The following is a 19,570-nucleotide window of genomic DNA, read 5'->3' on the forward strand; positions in this document are numbered from 1 at the left end:
TTAAGGCAGTGGTTCTCCACCTTCCCGATGTGTGACCCTTTAATACAGCTCCTCATGCTGTGGTGACCCCCAACCATAAAATTATTTCATTACTACTTCATAACTGTAATTTTGCTACTGTTGTGAATCGTAATGTAAATATCTGATATACAGGTTGGCTTGAGGTGACCCCTGTGAAAGGGTTGCTCAACCCCCAATGGGATCATGACCCACAGATTGAAAAGCATGGACTTAGAGGAACCACCCCACTGGAAAGCCTGAGGACAGTACAGACGATGGCTCCATCATAGCTACATACTCTATACACTCCAGTGAGTCCCCGAACCACAAAATCATGTGCAAATAAAGCTGAGTTCCATACATCGGGAGAAGGGTATAAAAGGGAGCAGCTGAAATCATCTCCATCTTCTATGAGGAAACAGCCATAGCCATTCTAATGAAGATAGTAATGGCTGACACACTCAGAGAACAGCATCCTACAACGACCCCTTACATCACCAGCACAGAGCATGGGGATGACAGAGAAGGCCACTTTGGTCCCAAGATTCTAAATAGGTTCTCTGAGCTTACCACCACTGAGTTACCAGCAAAAGAAGGAAAGCAGTTTGCTTGGGTTGTTATGCCCCTCTCCCTTTCAGTTTTTCAACATTTAAATGATGCTTCTTCGACAATCAACTCACAAGACCTTCCCAATAGGTCTTATTGTTCCCAGAGCACAGAAGGTGATGGCTAGAAATCGCAGGTGGATGGAAGACAAAAGAGAAGAAAGGGTTGGTGTGTGGCCTAGCTACTGAAGGTTTATGTAGTTCACGGCCTCAGGATTAATACCCAGTGCAAAACAAACAGGGAGGGCCTTTACGCCACTTAGTTAATATTGATGGGATATCCTAAGGATTTTTGTAATATTCGGTCCTTTGAAATGCACAGGCTCACAGCTGGGATTCTTGAGATAGTGTTTAAAATATGCCTTCTCTGCTTCTGTGCTATTCCCGGGTCATGGGGGCATGCTCTGGCTGCATCCAAAGAACTAAATTTAGGTTGTTAGGAGACACTGGAGAGCTTTCTATCAGAATTTAACTTCCTGAGGAAACTCTGTAAGCCTATAAAACAGATCGATGGGCAGATCTGCTGAACAAAAGCCAAGTGGCCAAGCCCTGGCTTCTTACACAGCCACCAGAGGGCAAAAGACATGACAGGAGAAAAGAAAAAAGGAGCTCTCCATTGGAAAATTACTTTGTGCGCGCGTGCGTGCGTGCGTGCGTGTGTGCCTGCATGCGTACGTGCGTGTCACAATATATGAAGATCAGAGAACAACTTTCAGGAAACCATGGCTTCCATAGGTTGCAGGGCTGCAACTCAGGTTGTTACACTTGCAGCACACCCAAGAATTTTACCATGAGCCATATGGCCTGTCATTTTAAGGTTCGCTCTTCACCCGGTGCTGACACACTAAATACCAATATGCCAGAACATGTGCTAGTGGAAGCACAGCCCTCCCATTTTGAAAGCACTTCATTTTTAGAGCACTAAGTATAGATGAGAAAAAGAAACTGTAATTTAAACATCAGGTAGGCATTGGTGATGTTGTGAACAGTTAAATTTGAATAAACATATACCACCGCATGATATGATATATAGTATATACAAATAATAATAAATTATTAACTGTGAGCAGTGGTTGCACTGAAATCCAATGTCCCGAAATGTTATTTGGCTATTGATGTCAACTCTCTTTGGCCAAATTAGGTAACAATTGTTTGAATAGACCTTCCCGTTTGAGAAAAAAAATCCATCCTTCAAGTCACAGCTCAAATGTCACTACCATGATAAAACTCAATTCCCCCAAGTTCCTAGCCTCAACCAAATAGTCAAGTACCCCCTTTTATCTGCCTACAACGTTCTCACCTTGTTTAACTTGAACACTTACAACATTTAGTCAGAGGGGTGACTAGAATAAAGGTATGAAAGGTACTAGATAAGACAGAATGACTCACCAACCTCCTAATTGGTGGCCTTGGCCATTTCTTACTGGGTGCGTTTGAAATACTTGAATTGATTTTGCAGTAATTTTCCTTTACATAGTTTTTTTAAATTATTCTAGGGCAATGCAATTGGTCTTCATGGGCTTGGTCTCCTTTACTTTCATGGAAAAGGTGTTCCTGTGGTAAGTTCAATAACCTTGCCATCCCTTCGACATATTTCTAGCATTTTTGCATTTAGCATTAATGTATGAGAATTAGTTTTGATTGCTTGGTTAGCCAAACTAGCATCTCAGACAGAGGCTGAAATGATTCAGTGAAATCGTTCCAAAGAGACAGAGGCACAAACCTGCGACAAGAATAGCATCCAGAGCTGGGTCTGAGACTCACAGGGTCAAACCAGCTTTTGAAACAGCTGCCTCCTGAGGATTTTATTGATGGAGAAATTTATCTTCTTAGCTTAATATGTCTTTTGAGTGACCTTCCTTCATCCAAAAAAAAACTACTAATCAGAAAACTACAATTTATAATGAAATAATATGATTATTTTTATATAGAATCTAATATAATAATGAAAATGAATTCTATTTCTGGTGCTATGTTAACTAGCCTATAGGACGCTGACAGTACGCTTAAGCTGGAATGTGGTTGTTACCATGGAGTTATGCATATAGCATTGAGTAATACAGTGTGATTATCTTGCAGAATTATGGTGAAGCACTTAAATACTTCCAGAAAGCTGCAGAGAAGGGATGGCCTAACGCACAGTTCCAGCTAGGCTTCATGTACTACTGTAGGTACCTCAAATATGGCTACCTTATTTAGAATGACGTAGGCGTTAGTAAATCTCCTCCTCATGTAGCAAGCATCAAAGCACTGCTGTGAGTGACTTGCAAAGAACATTAAGGCATCAGTTTAAGAGATCTTTAAAGAAACGTAAAGATTTGGGCATTAGTTAAAAGAAAGGGTAAGGAGACACAAAGGTGGGATGCCCACCTTTGACTAGGCTAACCTTGAGGTTCCTGTAAGATCCAGCACAGTTCCTGTAAGTCCAGAAGTAACAATGGCACTCATGAGAGAGAACAAGGCTGAGGAGAAAGATCCAAGACATAAGCATATCGGTATAAGCCAAGAGTAGTTGAGCTTGCAAAGGAAAAAGAAAAAAATGTGAGAAAGAGGAGATGTGGCTGTGCTCATAAACCTGGTGATCCTTTCTGGCATCTTGAAATGTTAAGCCACAGAAGAGTGACTATCAAGAAAAGAACAAAAGCCTGGAAGGGGAGGAGAGGTTGAAAGGAATCCAAAAGGGCAAAATGGCGGAACTTTCCAGATACCGTGTACATGTCACTGATAATGTATGATGATAATGTAGCACAATGTCTGGTAATAGAGAAGGGGAGAAGAAAGACTATGTGGGAAGGACAGAGCGAAGGGGAGAAGGATGTGAAAAGGCAGGAGGGAGAAAAGAGAAGGAAGAGCGGGTACTGAGGAGGGAAGGAAAGAGAAATGAATCAGTACCCTTATCGCTTAGTCAATATGGAGAATTGCTGTGTTGATTGGTGAGATTATTGTATTTATTTGAATGAGCACCAGTTTACAGTGGGTCAGGGTGTGAATATAAAATGAGAAAAAGAGAAAAATATTTCCAAAATGTATTTTGAAGAGAAAAAAGAAACTGAAGGGAACAACATCCAAGAAGAAATTGTTATTATATGATGAGACATGGGCATAATTATAACTGATAGAAGGAGGTTCTGGGAAAAGTTGGTGGCATTAAGATCTGATTGATCCCAAGTAGGTGGAGGCCTTGTGGTCTTGATAGAGAAGTGGTGTTTCTCAGCCTGCAGCACTGAAGGGAGAGCGGAAGCACAGATCCACAAACTGGGGTAAGATGGTGGGGTGGAGGTCAGTGAGGAAAGACAAGGTGAGGTTGTCCTTAATTACTTCACCAGCAAAAATACTGCCTTCTTAGAGCAATAGCAAGGTAGTTACAGTAAGGGGCTTCAAACAGAGAGGAGATTTGTAATGATTTCTGTGGGAGTTGAAAGAGTGAGAAGTCAGGACAAACCCCAGTATCTGAACATGCCCTCACCAAGTTCTTCTTGCCAGAGAAGGAACCAGGGCAACAGCCAACTCTCTCTAGTAGGTCACATCTAGTCAAGAAGTCTACTGATGTCTGCCACTCTGGTCTAGCTAAGGTGATGTTTGCCACTGTGGTCCAGCTATGCTGATGTTTGCCACTGTGGTTCAACTAGGCTAAGGTTTTCACTGTGGTCCAGCTAGGCTGAGGTTTGCAGTGTAGTCCAACTAAGCTGAGGTTTGCACTGTGGTCCAGCTAGGCTGGTGTTTACCACTGTGGCCCAGCTAAGGTGATGTTTGTCACTGTGGTCCAGCTAAGAAGACGTTTGCCACTATGATCCAGCTAGGCTAATGTTTCCACTGTGGCCCAGCTAAGGTGATGTTTGCCACTGTGGTCCAGCTAAGAAGATGTTTGCACTGTGGTCCAGCTAGGCTGATGTTTGTCACTGTGGTCCAGCTAAGAAGATGTTTGCCACTGTGGTCCAGCTAAGAAGACGTTTGCCACTGTGGTCCAGCTAGGCTAATGTTTCCACTGTGGTCCAGCTAGGCTAATGTTTCCACTGTGGCCCAGCTAAGGTGATGTTTGCCACTGTGGTCCAGCTAGGCTAATGTTTCCACTGTGGCCCAGCTAAGGTGATGTTTGCCACTGTGGTCCAGCTAGGCTGATGTTTGTCACTGTGGTCCAGCTAAGAAGATGTTTGCCACTGTGGTCCAGCTAAGAAGATGTTTGCCACTGTGGTCCAGCTAGGCTAATGTTTCCACTGTGGTCCAGCTAAGGTGATATTTGCCACTGTGGTCCAGCCAATGCTGAAGTTTGCAGCTGTGGTCCAGCTAGAGCGCCTGTTTTGTACTGTGTTTGACATCGTGTTCTCCTAATTCACTCCAAATCCTCAGCTTACAATCTGTCCAATTCCTCAAGCTTCTAGGAGAGAATAATAGTAATGGCTTTGCATGTTCCGGTTCATTTTACTCTCTCAACATATGGACACCCCACAGCTTACAGCTGAGCAGACTGAGTGATATCAAGGCCACACATCCTACCCAAGATGACACAGTCAGACTGGGATTCAGTGCCAAGCAATCTGTCACCAGACTTCTAGCTCTTTTTAATTTTTTTAAATTTTATTTACTTATTTATCTGTTTAGTCATAGAGTCTCACTATGTAGTCTGAGCTGGCTTTAGACTCACCACCCTCTTGCCGTAGTCTCTGGAATGTTAGGATTGCAGGCGTGTGCCACCATGCCACAGGCTGGCTGTAGCTTAATTCCTGTGTGGCATCGCTTTTAAAAACCATGAAACTTTGAGCTGGGAGGGAATGTGAAGCCAATCCAGGGGAAGCCCCTTTGGGTTTTTTTTGTTTTTTTGTTTTTTTGTTTTTTTTTTTTTTTGTTTTTTTTGCAAGTGAAGTCCCTAGATGGGAATGACTCAGAAAGAGGAATAACAGTTAACGGCAGAGCTGAGTCAAGCATCTCACCTGCTAGAGATCTACCAACTCTGCCCAGCACCAAATGCCTCTGCCTTTCCTCCCATCATGAGTTCAGACAGAGCCTGCTCTTCCTAGACCTGGGATTTGCCTGCTCTGTGTTTGTGGCTGGTCGAGATCGAGAGAGAGAGAGAGAGAGAGAGAGAGAGAGAGAGAGAGAGAGAGAGAGAGAGAGAGAGAGAGAGAGAGAGAATGGCGGTAAGATCATAGAAGAATTCCTGTGATCACACATTTCTTTGTCTTCTTATGTACATGAAACTGAACAGTACTTGTTTCTTAATTTTCTGAATGTGTAAAAATCATAGACTAACTCAGCCACTTGCCCCCCAAATAGTGAATCTCAAATAGTTTTACTTATGGTTTTAGGTCTTTCCCCATCCTCTTTAGACTTTTTGGATATCACTATGACCATTATATCCATAAAATGTTTTTCCAAAATAAAAAATGAGTGACTTAAAAGAATTTTCATTTTCAGCCGGCTCTGGAGTATGGAAGGATTATAAGCTTGCCTTCAAATACTTCTACTTGGCATCTCAGAGCGGGCAGCCTCTCGCCATTTACTACCTAGCCGAGATGTACGCAACTGGAACTGGGGTGCTAAGATCATGCAGAACAGCCGTGGAGGTAAACTTGGGGTCACACAGAGTGGAGGGGGGCTGCCTTTGTTTCATAGATCTTTTCTTGCTGTTGGCAACGAACACCACCACTTGACAGGAGAAGAAATAATATTGTAACTTAAATGGGGGAGAAAAGGAGAACAATGAGCCCCTCCTCTTGAGTCTGGCTCCTCGTTGCAGCCACAATCTGCCTCTGGAATTTAGAAGGGCTTCAGCCTTCAGTCAAACCACCAGAGCAACCTGGCATTCCCAGTGAGACGGGAGTTAGTCCTCAGGAAAGGCAGGCCTGATTTAGTCTAGAAAACATAGCCCGCTCCTTCCCAGGAAACAGGGTCCTTAGATTTTAGATGACTCAGATGGCAAATGAGAAAGTGGGTTCTTTCGGCCTGAGCCAGTAATGTACTTTTCAAAAGAATGCTTTCCGAACCTTAATGCCCTTCATTGATTTATTAAATACGTCCGCTGCATCAGTACAAACACCTCCACGTTGCAATCTGGTCCCTCTGAAACTCATTTCAAAAGCTCCCAGCTAATAATCTATCTTTAGATTTGTTCCTTTGCCAACTTCCTAATGAATTATGTATGGCTAACCTCTTTTGGTTACATAAGGGCTATTCAGCTAAGTTGACATTTGTCCCCATGGAGCTCCACACACCTCCCTCCCTGTCATGTCACCTATACCCTCAGGCGCTGCCTTCCCTTCCTCCTCATTCCCACATCAGCTGCAGCCTCATCCACGCAGAGCACCAGAGCACCAGTGCCTGGAAAATGACACTATCAACAACAAACCCCTCCAAATTGATATTCTTATCCTCTCGAATAGCCTCCAAGCCAGGAAAGTTTATTACACAAATTAAAAGGAGCCAGAGAAACCATTCGCTAGAGACAAAGCTACCCTGAGAATCTGTGTGCCTATACACGTATTAGTCCTTCACCCTCAATGATTTTCAAAAGCCAGGCAATTTTAGAAAAAAAAAGTTCTTGTCTGCTCAGCCATCAGCAGCTGAAGACGAGGACCACAGATCACTGTGTGGGCTGAAGCTAACCAGCCCATTTGACTCCTTTTTCCATCTTCAGCTTTACAAAGGTGTCTGTGAACTCGGCCACTGGGCTGAGAAATTCCTGACAGCCTACTTTGCCTATAAGGATGGCGATGTAGACTCTTCTCTCGTTCAGTACGCACTGCTCGCAGAAATGGGATACGAAGTCGCTCAAAGCAATTCAGCATTCATCTTGGAATCTAGTAAGATAAGAGCTTCACAATTCCCCAACCAAGCATATGCAAAAATGGCTTACTAAGTCCTCATTTAAGCCTTTTTAATGGAAAAGTTCCCTCTTCTTTTTTTCCTGTTTCTTTTAGAAAGGGCTAAAATTCTGGGAAAAGAGAAGATGTACCCAATGGCACTTCTGCTATGGAACCGAGCCGCCATCCAAGGTATAAAACAGATCAAAATAGGCACATAGCTGGACCACATCGCTGGCTATTCCTCTGGTTTGCTTCAGTTGTGTGGTTGGGAACAGAGGCACAGAGGGACAGGGTGTCAAGCAGGGGGCACTTCAAATTGCTCTGCTGTGAGAGGTCATTTCTGAGCATTCATTTTCTTCATTATTCTCAAAGTCTCTCAGTTTAGCAAGCCCTCAGAATTTGTCTCTGTCTCCATGGTACCAGAACTGTTGTTCGAAACAGGATAATTTTACTCAAGAAAACAATTATCTGGGGCTGACTTTAGCCGTTCATTGGCTGAGCTGTTTGCTGAGCCGATCTGAGATGTGACCTGTGTCTCCGAGTCTGTAGGCAAAAGTAATTTGATGTGCCGACTACATCTGACTTCTCTTCTAAAATGAGAAATTGATGATGACAACACACTTCAGATATTTAACTATCAATATGTTAGAATAAAAAAAAAAAGTGGGAAGATCCTTTCTTGGCACCCTCCAGGCCTTCCTGCTTGCTGGTTTCACACGTGGTAAGGAATGTAAACTATCATTGCTCGGAACAGCATTGGCAGGTGGCATTTGCATTACCATGTCCCTTCCAATTTCCCCCCCCCACTAGAATTATAGTATTAAAATCAGAGCGATGTAGCACAGCTGTCACGGTTGGCATTTGGATGTGTGAAGAACTCTTGCAATAAGAGAGCAATTTTATTTCCAATTAGGTTTCTTGAAAATCATCTCCTGTTAAGGCTGAATCATCCCTTTTTAACAGGAAGTAATAGGATAAAAAAAAATGATTCTCAGCTGATGCTAATATGAAGCAGAGGGGAAAAAAAACCACAGTGGTGCCTTCGCAGACCCAGCTGAGCTGGTAACACAGCAGCGAGCCATCAATACGATTTTAGTGAGAAATTCTATGTTTTATAAAATGCAATAAAGACCTTATTTGGAGCGAGAAAACAACACCAGCAATCTCTCAGCCATAGCAAATCAGCTCGGTTGCAACAGATACACACTTATTTCAAGCCAGGAAATGGTGTAGAAATTGGACCAAAGAAAAAAAGAAGCTGAAAATGAAGAGACATTAATATTAAATAGAACACACACACACACATGCACACACACACTTGCAGATTGCTCAAAATAACCCTGTGTCCAAAGGTCAGACATTCCCATCTCAAAGTTATGGCTGCTGAGTGGCTCACAAAAGGTAGGAATTCTAATAATGGAATTCCAATTAGTCACTAATGCTTCTTTTAGCGGCTGCTCCATATGAAGAGCTACTGAGACATCAGGGCCTGGGACCCACCTTGCAGCTGTGGGATTGAAGTAGCCATCTCTAGTCAACAGATCTACCCAGGAGCCTGTCAGAATCGCCACATGCACTCATTCGGGTACTGTGGCTCTGAGCACAGGCTTGGTCACTGTCCTCCATTCTCAGAGACTTGGGAGATCCTGTTGTTAACTGCAAAGCTTAAGATTACACAAGTGTCCCATCCCTCTGTGACCATGCCCAAGCAGAAACCTTGGGGTCAGCATGACAGATTGGAACAAAACTAGAGATGGAGTGGGTTTCTCTTTGGGGCCTCATGTCTCTTCTGGCCTCTGTACTTAGCCTTGCTTGAGTGACATCCCTATCGGCCCTCGCTCCAACTTGCCTGTACATTTTGTGTGAATCGTGTAGGAAGCAAAATCTGAAACCTCATGTCTTCATCAGCTTACAAGTTTTAAAATGTTGGCTCTTCTCAGAGGGAAACAAAGATGGCTCATGGTGTCATTTATCTTTCAAGTGTCTGTGCTTGAACTAGAAGTTTAGAGGAATTTTGTTAACCAAAGGTAGAACTTTAAAAGAAATCCACAGCACTGGACCAAACTGGGAAAGAATTTTGGAAGGGAGTCCTATTTGTCAAGACATACCTCAGACCCTAATACACTGGTTCCCATTTTCCAAGAAAGCCTGTCTTCTGTGAAGGGTTGGCCACAGCTGAGACAAATGTCCCCCATAAATTCTCCCTCATCCTCTCAACCCACATTCTTTTAGGAAACAGAAGCATGGCCATCTCCTGAGATACACACATACCCTCAAAAGCCATTTCTAAGTGGCCACAAATCTTTGAAAGTAATGTGATTTCCTCCATCCATGATCTATCCATGTTTATTGGAAAGTAATATCCTAAATTAGCTCCGGGAAAAACATTTTCTAAAAATATCCTAGCACGATCATTCCATAAATATTTATCAAGTACCATACTGGGCTCCAGAACAATTTTAGTAATTAAGAGCCTTAGAGTTCTTGCTTTTCCCTTATGGGGCTAGATAAGAGTAGAGTTTTAGAAAAGAATTCTAAGGGTAAAATAGATAGGATCCAGTTCTCCAATAGTTGCCGTCCTATCTCCAAATAGGAATTTATGTGTAGTTTATTATTTCTTTCAGAACATTATAATCATGAATATTATCCTGCAATGAACATGACTAGCATTGTATTTGTGTCTTGTCTTTCATACAATATATGTAATCTTACCTGTGAGATTTTGCCTATCTCATGTGTACATATATATGCAAGTGTATGTATTTGGCGTTTTTACAGCTTACTAGGTGGACTTAGAGAGGACTGTACACGAATCCCTGCGTTATTATTCTCTCTTTCTGGTCTTCCTCTCAGGGAATGCTTTCGCTAGAGTGAAAATTGGAGATTACCATTACTACGGTTATGGGACTAAGAAAGACTATGAAACAGCAGCCACACACTACAGCATCGCAGCAGACAAGCATCACAGTGCACAAGCCATGTTCAATCTGGCCTATATGTATGAGCACGGCTTGGGTATCGCAAAGGTAATTGCATTTTTTTCAAAGCTAGCAATGGCAGCTGTGTAAGAAGAAAAAAAATTATAAATGTTTGGAATTTCATCGATGCCATTAATGTAGAAGAAAGAAAAGAGTCCCTCTCCCTTGTGCTAACACATATAACTACACTATTGCCTTCATGTCCTCCAGGTACATAATTAATGAGTAGAAGAAATCTAATTTGGGCCAATCTGATTCATGTATCCCTCCTTTTCCCAACACATATTTTTGTGGTGAGCCCTGTCTCCACGTCTTCATTGACGTGACTTATGCTTTGACATCTCCACCAGCTCCTAAATGGTCAGCTATAACAGGAAGGTGGAATAAGGCCAGGGCTATAGATTAGGGTGGCATGCATTCATCTTACAAAGCAGCCATCGTCTCCATGACACCATACTGGGCACTCTAAAGACACCTAAGAGGTTATAGAGCCCACATCTGGCTTGAGGCATGTTCACTAATAAAAGAGCGCCCTAACAGTGCAAGCTAGTGGGAAAAATCCCTTAGGCAGCAGGTGTGATTAGTCAGAGATGTATTATGAGTACGAAAGGAGGAGGCAGGTATGTTAAATGCCAATATTAACCAGTTTTGGTTAGGTGTGATATACATGTACATATATACAGACATATCTATATTGAGGTAAGCACTCTGTCCTTGTGTGCATCAGGAATCCACACTGCAGATATAAATTCATTTGGCTAATTTTGCAGAGTTTCCTTAGTGGTGGATCCAGAATTTTATGCACACCATGTCTGATCCCAAACATTTTCAGGAAAAAAAAAAAAACTGGGACCAACACTGAGTCATGCTGAGCAACAAAACATGTTTCTCTCCACGGTGCTTATGTTCCTAAATAGTTCTAGAGTGAAGTGCCCTGGAGCCTCTGTGCTCTCTTCTTCTGTCCGGTTGAGGATTATTGGTAGGGAGTTTCCTGAGAACCGCTGAGCCAGTGCTCTCTACAGCCAAAGGCTTCCTATTCCGGCCCCGACTGTTGGGTCATGCAGACGCCACTGTCTTGTCCTCCCTACAGCCTGCCTTTGCCTGATCATTTTCATCAGTCAGCCCTGAGCAATAACTTGTCAACTCCAAATCCAACCCATTTTTCCACTCCTAGCAGAGGTGAGCTACCTCTGTTTGTAAAACGGACAGGACCGAATGCTAAACTGGATATTTCTCTGAATGTTATTTGTTGACTCTCCACATCCCACTGCCATCCACATCACTGAAACAGAGCTAATGATACCTGGCCTACCCTCCAGCTTAGAGGATTAAATGAACAAGCCTGTGTGAAAAGGCTTTGTAGTTATACACTATGTGGAATGACTGTCACTTGGATCAGAGGGAAATTTGAACAGCTGCTAAGGTTTCAATTATTGATCAAGGGTTTTATTCATTAAGTCCTCATATAAAACACCAAAACACAAGAGAAACGTTGTTTACAGAAAGTGTACAAATGACCCCACCCAGCGTGTTCACTAAGTTAGCTGTCCTGCCCAGGGTGATTCAAAACAGGGCTCACTCCTAACAGCCACATCCTCCCCATAGTGAGACCATTTTCTCCTGTGTACCCAGAGCCTGAATAGAGCATCCTCTCATGACACGCGGCCAAGACTGCAGGAGAGGACTGTCAAGGGCCCAGCATTGGACCGTACCCGTGGCTTTGGTTTTCTTGCCTCCATACCCACCAGTGAGCCTCTCTTCCTTCACTATTCAGATAGCCGCTGTTGGGACATCCATTCCACACTCAGAAAAACTAGCCACAGGTTCTTCTCTCTGACCCTTTTCTATTCTTTCCTGCCAGGTTTCCTCTTAACTCACAGGTCATTCACTGTGATCAAACTGATCAGTTTTCCTCACTGAGGTCTCATGGGTTTTTTGGTTGGTTGGGTGGTTGTTTTGACAGAAAGCATCTACATTAAAAACCAGGGTGCAGTTGGAGATAAATAAAAACCAAAGAGAGAGAAAGAAAGAAAGGAAGAAAGAAAGAAGGAAGGAAGGAAGGAAGGAAGGAAGGAAGGAAGGAAGGAAGGAAGGAAAAAAAGAAAGAAAGAAAGAAAGCGAAAAGACTAGAATCCAGGGGCTGCTCTCCGACCTCTATCAGGACTTTGGATTCAGCTGGTGAGAGATCACTATGCAATTAGAAAAATAATTACCAAGTGTTCAGGGCAAATTTTATTAATTTCATCATCTCAGACAAATTAATAAAGTGACTCTAATTTTCAAAAATAAGCTTTTTGATGAGTTCAACCCCCAAACTTGTTCCAAAGCGATTAGGAGAATGGCCTTTCTAGCATTTGTCCTCACTGTAGCGTTTCATCGATGTGGCATGCCACAGTTCTTGTTACCGTAAATCCTCGTGCAAACCAGTGAGACAAAAATGAGGGTTTTTTCCAGAGAGTCTTTGAGAATGTAAGAAGGTTGGTGGAAATACGATTGGTAAACCCTTGAATTTAAGGAGGAAAGTGGGGTATAGATCAACTCTTGGGGAGTGATGTAAAAATATGAGCCTCTGGTGTGCTCCTTTGTCTTTGGGAACAGACGGTGGGCCTAAAGTAACACAGATGCCTTATCCTAATAGCTTCACTGAGAAGCACCTCAGCGCAGTGGGCAGCTTGATCTAAACACAGGGTTAGGGCAGACTGTGTCACTGTAGAAACATAAAACAATGCCTTGTTCCCCAAATCCTTCTTCTGCAGGAGATGTGAACGGAACCCCCACCGCACTCCCCACACACCTCCTTCTAAACTCCCAAGGACAAAACAAAACAAAAAATGGCTCCTCTAAAGTTCACCCTGGGGAACTAAAGAGTTGGTGGGAGAATGCTTTACTTACAGAAAAGTACAGGTCAGGAGTTGCTGACAGGGCAGCGGGTGACCCCAAAGCAACCGCATGGGCAGGTTTTCATCAAGCGTGGACATTGGCTTCTCCATAGCCAAAAAGATGGACCCATCCCCCTGAGCTTCCCAAGCCTATATACTCTAGCGCCTCCCTGAGGCCACGTGCAAATAGGACAGACTTACCAACAGGACTGTAAGAAGTAGCTAGACACAGAACTGAGGACCCAGTGACCTTTCCCAACTCCTCCTGCTGTCAGGGAGTAACGACACTCCACAGACCCAGTTGTAAGGCTCCCCAGCAAGCAGACTCGGCTCACTTGATGAAGATGGTGGTTGTCTTGCTGTAAGGATAGAGCTGTCCCACACGCCTGAAGGAAAATTAACTGAGGATAGGATCTTTAAAACGCAAGCATTCAGCTTGCAAATTACTATGGAACTCTTCTGCAGTTTATATTTTTTAATTACTTCAGAAGCTGTGCTATGAACAAAGCCTGCTATCCGTTCCTCCTGGCCATTCCAACTGTCTCTACTCTGGATCAGTTCTGAATTTTTATTTTTTCACGTTGGTCTATTGCAAAGGCTATCTGGTGCCTTCATTCTGCTATTCTCCCATTACATTTATACCAGAAATACCTCCACCCACTAGAGACTTATAATTGCTGGTCTTTAGAACATTTATGGAAGGATACCTGCCTACTTGGACTACATTTCCCAACATCCTTTGCATCATGTGCCTTTCCCCATCCCCACCCCCCTACCCCCAGCTGCTTAAGAGAAAGGTGCCATTTGTTCTAAGGCAGCCAGTACATAATAGCAGTTTCTCCCTGGCCATTTTGCATTTCGTTGATGGATCACAGCAGAAAGTAGAGGCTCTGGGGAAATGCAGAACCACCTAATGGAAAAGAGCTGAGTCCCTTAATTACCAGTGGAAAAAAATCCTCTACCCAGGAACATCCATGTTAAAATGTTGATTAAAGGTAAAAACAAACCTTTCAGTGTTAAGTGTCCTGAATTCGGGGAGTTTATTTGATACGAGTGTTAGCATTACCTTAAGGAATGCTCGATTCATCTACCACTACTATGATATTGTGGATAAAGTTTAACTCCTTCAAACCATTACTTCCCTTACTGTCCCAAAGACAATGCAGACAGACAAACACACAAGCCGAAAATACCTTTCTGGCATAATAACTCCTTGACTTCTTTCCTGAAATTCAGTGCCTTCTTTGACTTAACTGTTCTTGATAACAGCAGCCTCATATACCACTTTTCTTCTAAATATAGTCTAGCCTATGTATTCCTTCCCCTCAAATCCTTCAATATATTCCCAGGTTTAAGATGCCTAATTCTAGAATGCCCTGCTGTTACGATCTGACTGTCCTTCACTCAACTGTATGTTTATCACATACACCTGGTAAGGTGATTGCTCACATTATGAAGCTCATTCATATCACATGTGCTTAACTATGTTCAGCTGAAACTAAGACACAGGCTAGGCCTTACAGCATCTGTTTTCTTTCATGCTGGGAAGATTTGTCCCAATCTTCTGAATTTTAAGTACTTCAGGTGAGAATGTTCTTTTTGCTTCCAACGAATTTATTTAGCAGACTTTGAAGCTTTAGAAGTCTTTAAGAAATGAGCCAGCACATGTCTTGTGATATGAATGAGCATCCTTTGGGTATATACCTAACAGTGGTATTGCTGGGTCTCGAGGTAGATTGTTTCCTATTTTTCTGAGAAGTCGCCATACTGATTTCCAAAGCGACTATGCAAGTTTGCACTCCCACCAGCAATGCAGGAATGCTCCCCTTACCCCACATCTTCTCCAGCATAAGCTGTCATCATTGTTTTTGATCTTGGCCATTCTGACAGGTGTAAAATGGAATCTCAGAGTTACTTTGATTTGCATTTCTCTTATGGCTAAAGATGTTGAGCATTTCCTTAGATGTCTTTCAGCCATTTGAGATTCATTTGTTGAGAGTTCATCTGTTTAGGTCTGTACCCCATTTTGTTGGATTATTTGTTCTTTTGATGTCAAGTTTCTTGCGTTTTTGTATATTTTGGAGATCAACATGTGCTCAACTATATTCATAGCGGCATTATTTGTAATAGCCAGAATCTGGAAACAACCTAGATGCCCCTCAACAGAAGAATGGATAAAGAAAATGTGGTACATTTGCACAATAGAGTACTACTCAGCAGATGATGATGATGATAATAATAATAATAATAATAATAATAATAATATCTTAAAATTTTCAGGCAAATGGATGAATCTAGAAAAAAATTTATTGAGTGAGGTAACCCAGACCCAAAAAGACAAATATAATATGTATTCACTCATAAGTGGCTTTTAGACATAAAGCAAAGAAAACCAGCCTACAATCCACAACCCCAGAGAACCTAGACGACAAAAAAGAGACATACATGGATCTAAATAGGAAAGAGAAAAGACAAGGTCTCCTGAGTAAATTGGGAGGGGGGGGGTCACAGGAAAGGGTAGAAGGGGAGAGGGGAGAAAGGGAGAGGGGCAAAGAAAAACATATGGTTCAATAAAAACAATTAAAAAACAAAACTAACAAAAAAAATTAAAAGGAAAAAATGAACCAGGTATGGTGACACACACCTGTGATCCCAGTCCTCAGGAGGTGGCTGTCTGGAAGATTGTGAGTCCAAGGTCAAGCATGGATCACACAGTGAGACCCTGCTTTATTAGGAGTGGGAAGGAGGGAGGGGTGAGGAGGGAGCTAATGCAGAGAGCAGAACACAGCTGAGGGAAGACATTACATAGGACAAGGATTAGCAGAGAGCCCAAGAACTCACAAGTATTGAAGCCTAAAAAGACACCTGGGTTTGAGGATACAGCTTGGTGGTATCCTAGCATGTATGAAATGTTGAATTTAATCCCCAGAACCAAAACCAAAATGAGTTTCTGGGGAAAAAAGAAAAAAAAAACTCTCCTTAGTCCATAGGTACCCAGCAAAGACACTGTTCTGGGAAAGATGCTTTGAAGACAATACTCCTGTGCCAGAGAGACACTCGGTGGGTAAAGGAGTTTGTCACCAAGCCTGATGACCTATGACCTAGTTCAATCTATGAAACACGCATGGTGGAAGGAGAGTCCTGAAGTCGGCCTCTCTCCTCCACTTGAGAACGATAGCATACACACACACATACACACACTAAATGTAAAAATGTTTTAAAGGAATGTTGCTTAGATATCTTTTTACCCATGTTAAGCAACAAGACAAAAATAAAATAAAAACATAAGCCATAAGTAGTTGGAAAATAACTATCTGCCTTTGCATAATTCAATAAGAAAAAAGCCCCCAACGAATATAACACATCATTTCAGGAATCAAATTCCAACCTGAAAGATAAATTAGCCCACCCATTCATTTTGTAAGAATTATTGAAGCCCTTTGCTGTAGAATATTATTTTAAGATGTGCTATATTTGTTTAAGCTGTGGAACATATGTTTTAACGATGCAAAGATGTGCTGCATTCTTTTATGTTACATTTGTTTAACCCCGTGAACTTTGCCTGTCTAAAACACTTGATTGGTCTAATAAAGGATTGACTGGCCAATTGCAAGACAGGAGAAAGGATAGGCAGGGTTGGCCGACAAGAAGAATAAATAGAAGGAGAAAAAGTAAGAAAGAGAGATCAAGGAGTGAGAAAAGAAAGGGCCAGCCAACCAGCCAGCCACAGAGTAGGAATGAAATAAGACATACAGAAGAAAAAGTAAAAGCCCAGAGGCAAGAGAAAGATGACGTAATTTAAGAAAAGTTGGTTAGAAATAAGCCAAGCTAAGGCTGGGCATTTATAAGTAATAATAAGCCTCCATGTGTGTGATTTATTTGGGAGCTGGGTGGCAGCCTCCCCTCAAAAGACCAAAGAGTAAAAAGTTTAGGAGAAAAAAACAACAACAGCAGCCCTACTACGTAGTAGGCACTTTATTAAGTTTATTTTTGAACAGATAGTCCAAGACAGTCAAGGACCTGGAAAAAAAGACAAATAAATAAACAAATTCTATGATACATACTACAGAGATTGTATGATTATTATTTAACTATCTACACTTATTTTAGATATCTGTACTTATGGTACCTACCTCAAGTTCTTTGTTCTCAAGTAGGAGCTAACTAACCCCGGATGATATAAGAACAGCTTTCGAGGCCTGTGTTAATTTTCCATCACAGATGCCATTCACAGCACGCTGATTTTCTCATGGTCTCTGTAGGTCAAAAGTCTAAATGGCCTGACTCTGCTTACGGTCTCACACGACTTAAATCAAGGCTAATTCTGTCCTGGAGGCAGTTGGAAAGAATGTGTTTTCAATCTGATTCAGGTTGTTAGTGAACTAAGTTCCCTGTCGGTGTTAAGACCAAGCCTCCTCTTTCCTGGCTGGCTCTTTGAGTTGCTTCTGATTCTTTCCCTGTGGTCCCCACACCCCACCACCCAGTATGACGAGTTTCTCTCATGCTTCCCATCTCCCTGTGTGCCCCAGGCATGATGAGGGCATGGACAATTTTTCAGACCCATTCTACCTACCAAACGGTTTCTGTTTCTCAAGAATCTGTGCCTGACCGAGACGGGATGCTTTCTTTCCAGGACCTTCATCTGGCCAGACGATTGTACGACATGGCTGCCCAGACAAGCCCAGATGCTCACATACCTGTGTTCTTTGCCCTTATGAAGCTGGAAACTGTGCATTTGCTCCGAGATATCCTGTTTTTTAATGTAAGTTTGTCTCAAATTGATTCTAAAAACTCTAAGAGACTCTGGGACAAAGTGATGAGGCTTACGAAGGGAGTGATTTTTTTTTATTTAGCTAACTTTTCTTTGATAAGTGGAATGCAAAGTCTTGTACTTAGCACACGGCAGCTCCGCTTGTTGAGCATGTGTTGACACTGTGTAGTACAACCAGTGAATTAATTCAGCACACTCTTTCCGCACACGCTGTGTTCAAAGCCTTAAGCAGAGATGTGCTATATATACTTGTTCAAAACACAGCTCCTGCCATCGGAATCTGAGATGGGTGAGCAGATGGCAGGTGGCAAGTGATACCACAAAAAGCTGTATTTCTTAAACGTAGACATTAATTTTTTTGAAACAAGGCCTTATGACATAATCAAGGCTGACCTAGAAGTCACTGTGTAACCCAGGCTGACCTCAACTCTGAGACCTTTCTGCTTCAGGCTTCCCAGTGCAGGGATGACAGGCAAGCGCCACCTTGTCCAGCTATATTTTATACAACTTTGTGGTTATTTTAGTGGTGGCAATTAAGCCCACGTATGGGCTCTACCCTGAAATAGATCCCATCTTCTAAGATGGAAGGGAGCAGGGGGCGGGCTGGGGGCTGGGGACAGGGTGGCAGCGGCAGGCTTGTGAGAAGAGCTGGTTCTGACTACAGTCAAGCACTGGGACTGTTTATTTGCTTGTTTGTTTTTGTCTTGTTTTTGACTGAGTGCCTCTTGCCAGCAGTTTACCATGAGATGGAAGTGGCTGAAAGCAGACAGCACCGTTGGACCATACTGGGATTTATTTGTAATTGGCCTAATTCTCGCCATGCTGATCTTCTTGCTTACAAATCGCCATAGGTAGGCTCTGGACCATCAGGAAACCTACCCACAGGTTCATGCCAAGCTATCCTCACCAAATAAAGAGTTTCCTCATCCAAATCAAGAGCTAATGCAGATTTCCCACACGGCTGTGAACGAGAGAGGACAAAGCTTAAGAACTGATCTAGAGAAACAACTCCAGTTTCTGCTAAGTCAAGGGGACCATAGGGGGATGCTGAGGACAGGTCATCTATCTAAGACTACACCACAAATTTGTTGTCTTGGTGATCTAGTCCTGGCCTCGATAAAGGTTGCCATCCTTGTGTTATAACAAAGGTATCCTTCCCTTTTGAGAGAACAAGCTGGGTGTCTTGGCTCTAGAACACAAGCTGGAGTGGATGGTAGTTTCACGAGAGGTAGGAATGCAGATGCCCGAGAAGATGACCAATATACTAAACATATAGATTCCATAGGGAAGATCTTGGAGGCAAACTGAAGTCATGATGAACAACAGTGCTTCTTCACAGCAGGTCATGCCTGGAAAAGGAGGGGGTGGCAAAAGTGGAAGCTGGTATCAGCTTCCTGGCATAAATGAAAAGGTCTAGCTTTTCTGGATCCCAACAGGCAAGTCAGGGGCCTAAGACTAAGCTGGGGGATTGGTGGATGAGGAGAAGCCAATAGGCCCATGACCTCTGTTGAAGGCTAGGCTTGAATCCTAGCTTTAT

General features: G+C 42.7%; 1 protein-coding gene across 1 annotated transcript in view; it reads left to right on the forward strand.

Annotated features, from left to right (window-relative positions):
• Sel1l2 (SEL1L2 adaptor subunit of ERAD E3 ligase) overlaps positions 1–18,888 on the forward strand; it is a 68,394-nt gene extending 49,506 nt beyond the window's left edge. The window contains exons 11-18 of the mRNA XM_038331621.1: positions 2,102–2,164; positions 2,685–2,772; positions 6,018–6,166; positions 7,237–7,402; positions 7,520–7,594; positions 10,259–10,431; positions 17,896–18,024; positions 18,769–18,888. Of these exons, the coding sequence (XP_038187549.1) occupies positions 2,102–2,164; positions 2,685–2,772; positions 6,018–6,166; positions 7,237–7,402; positions 7,520–7,594; positions 10,259–10,431; positions 17,896–18,024; positions 18,769–18,888 (963 nt within the window). The remainder of the gene's footprint in view (positions 1–2,101; positions 2,165–2,684; positions 2,773–6,017; positions 6,167–7,236; positions 7,403–7,519; positions 7,595–10,258; positions 10,432–17,895; positions 18,025–18,768) is intronic.
• The last annotated feature ends 682 nt before the right edge of the window (positions 18,889–19,570 follow it).

The sequence above is a fragment of the Arvicola amphibius genome, chromosome 5 (assembly GCF_903992535.2).
Source record: "Arvicola amphibius chromosome 5, mArvAmp1.2, whole genome shotgun sequence".
Lineage (NCBI taxonomy): Eukaryota > Metazoa > Chordata > Mammalia > Rodentia > Cricetidae > Arvicola > Arvicola amphibius.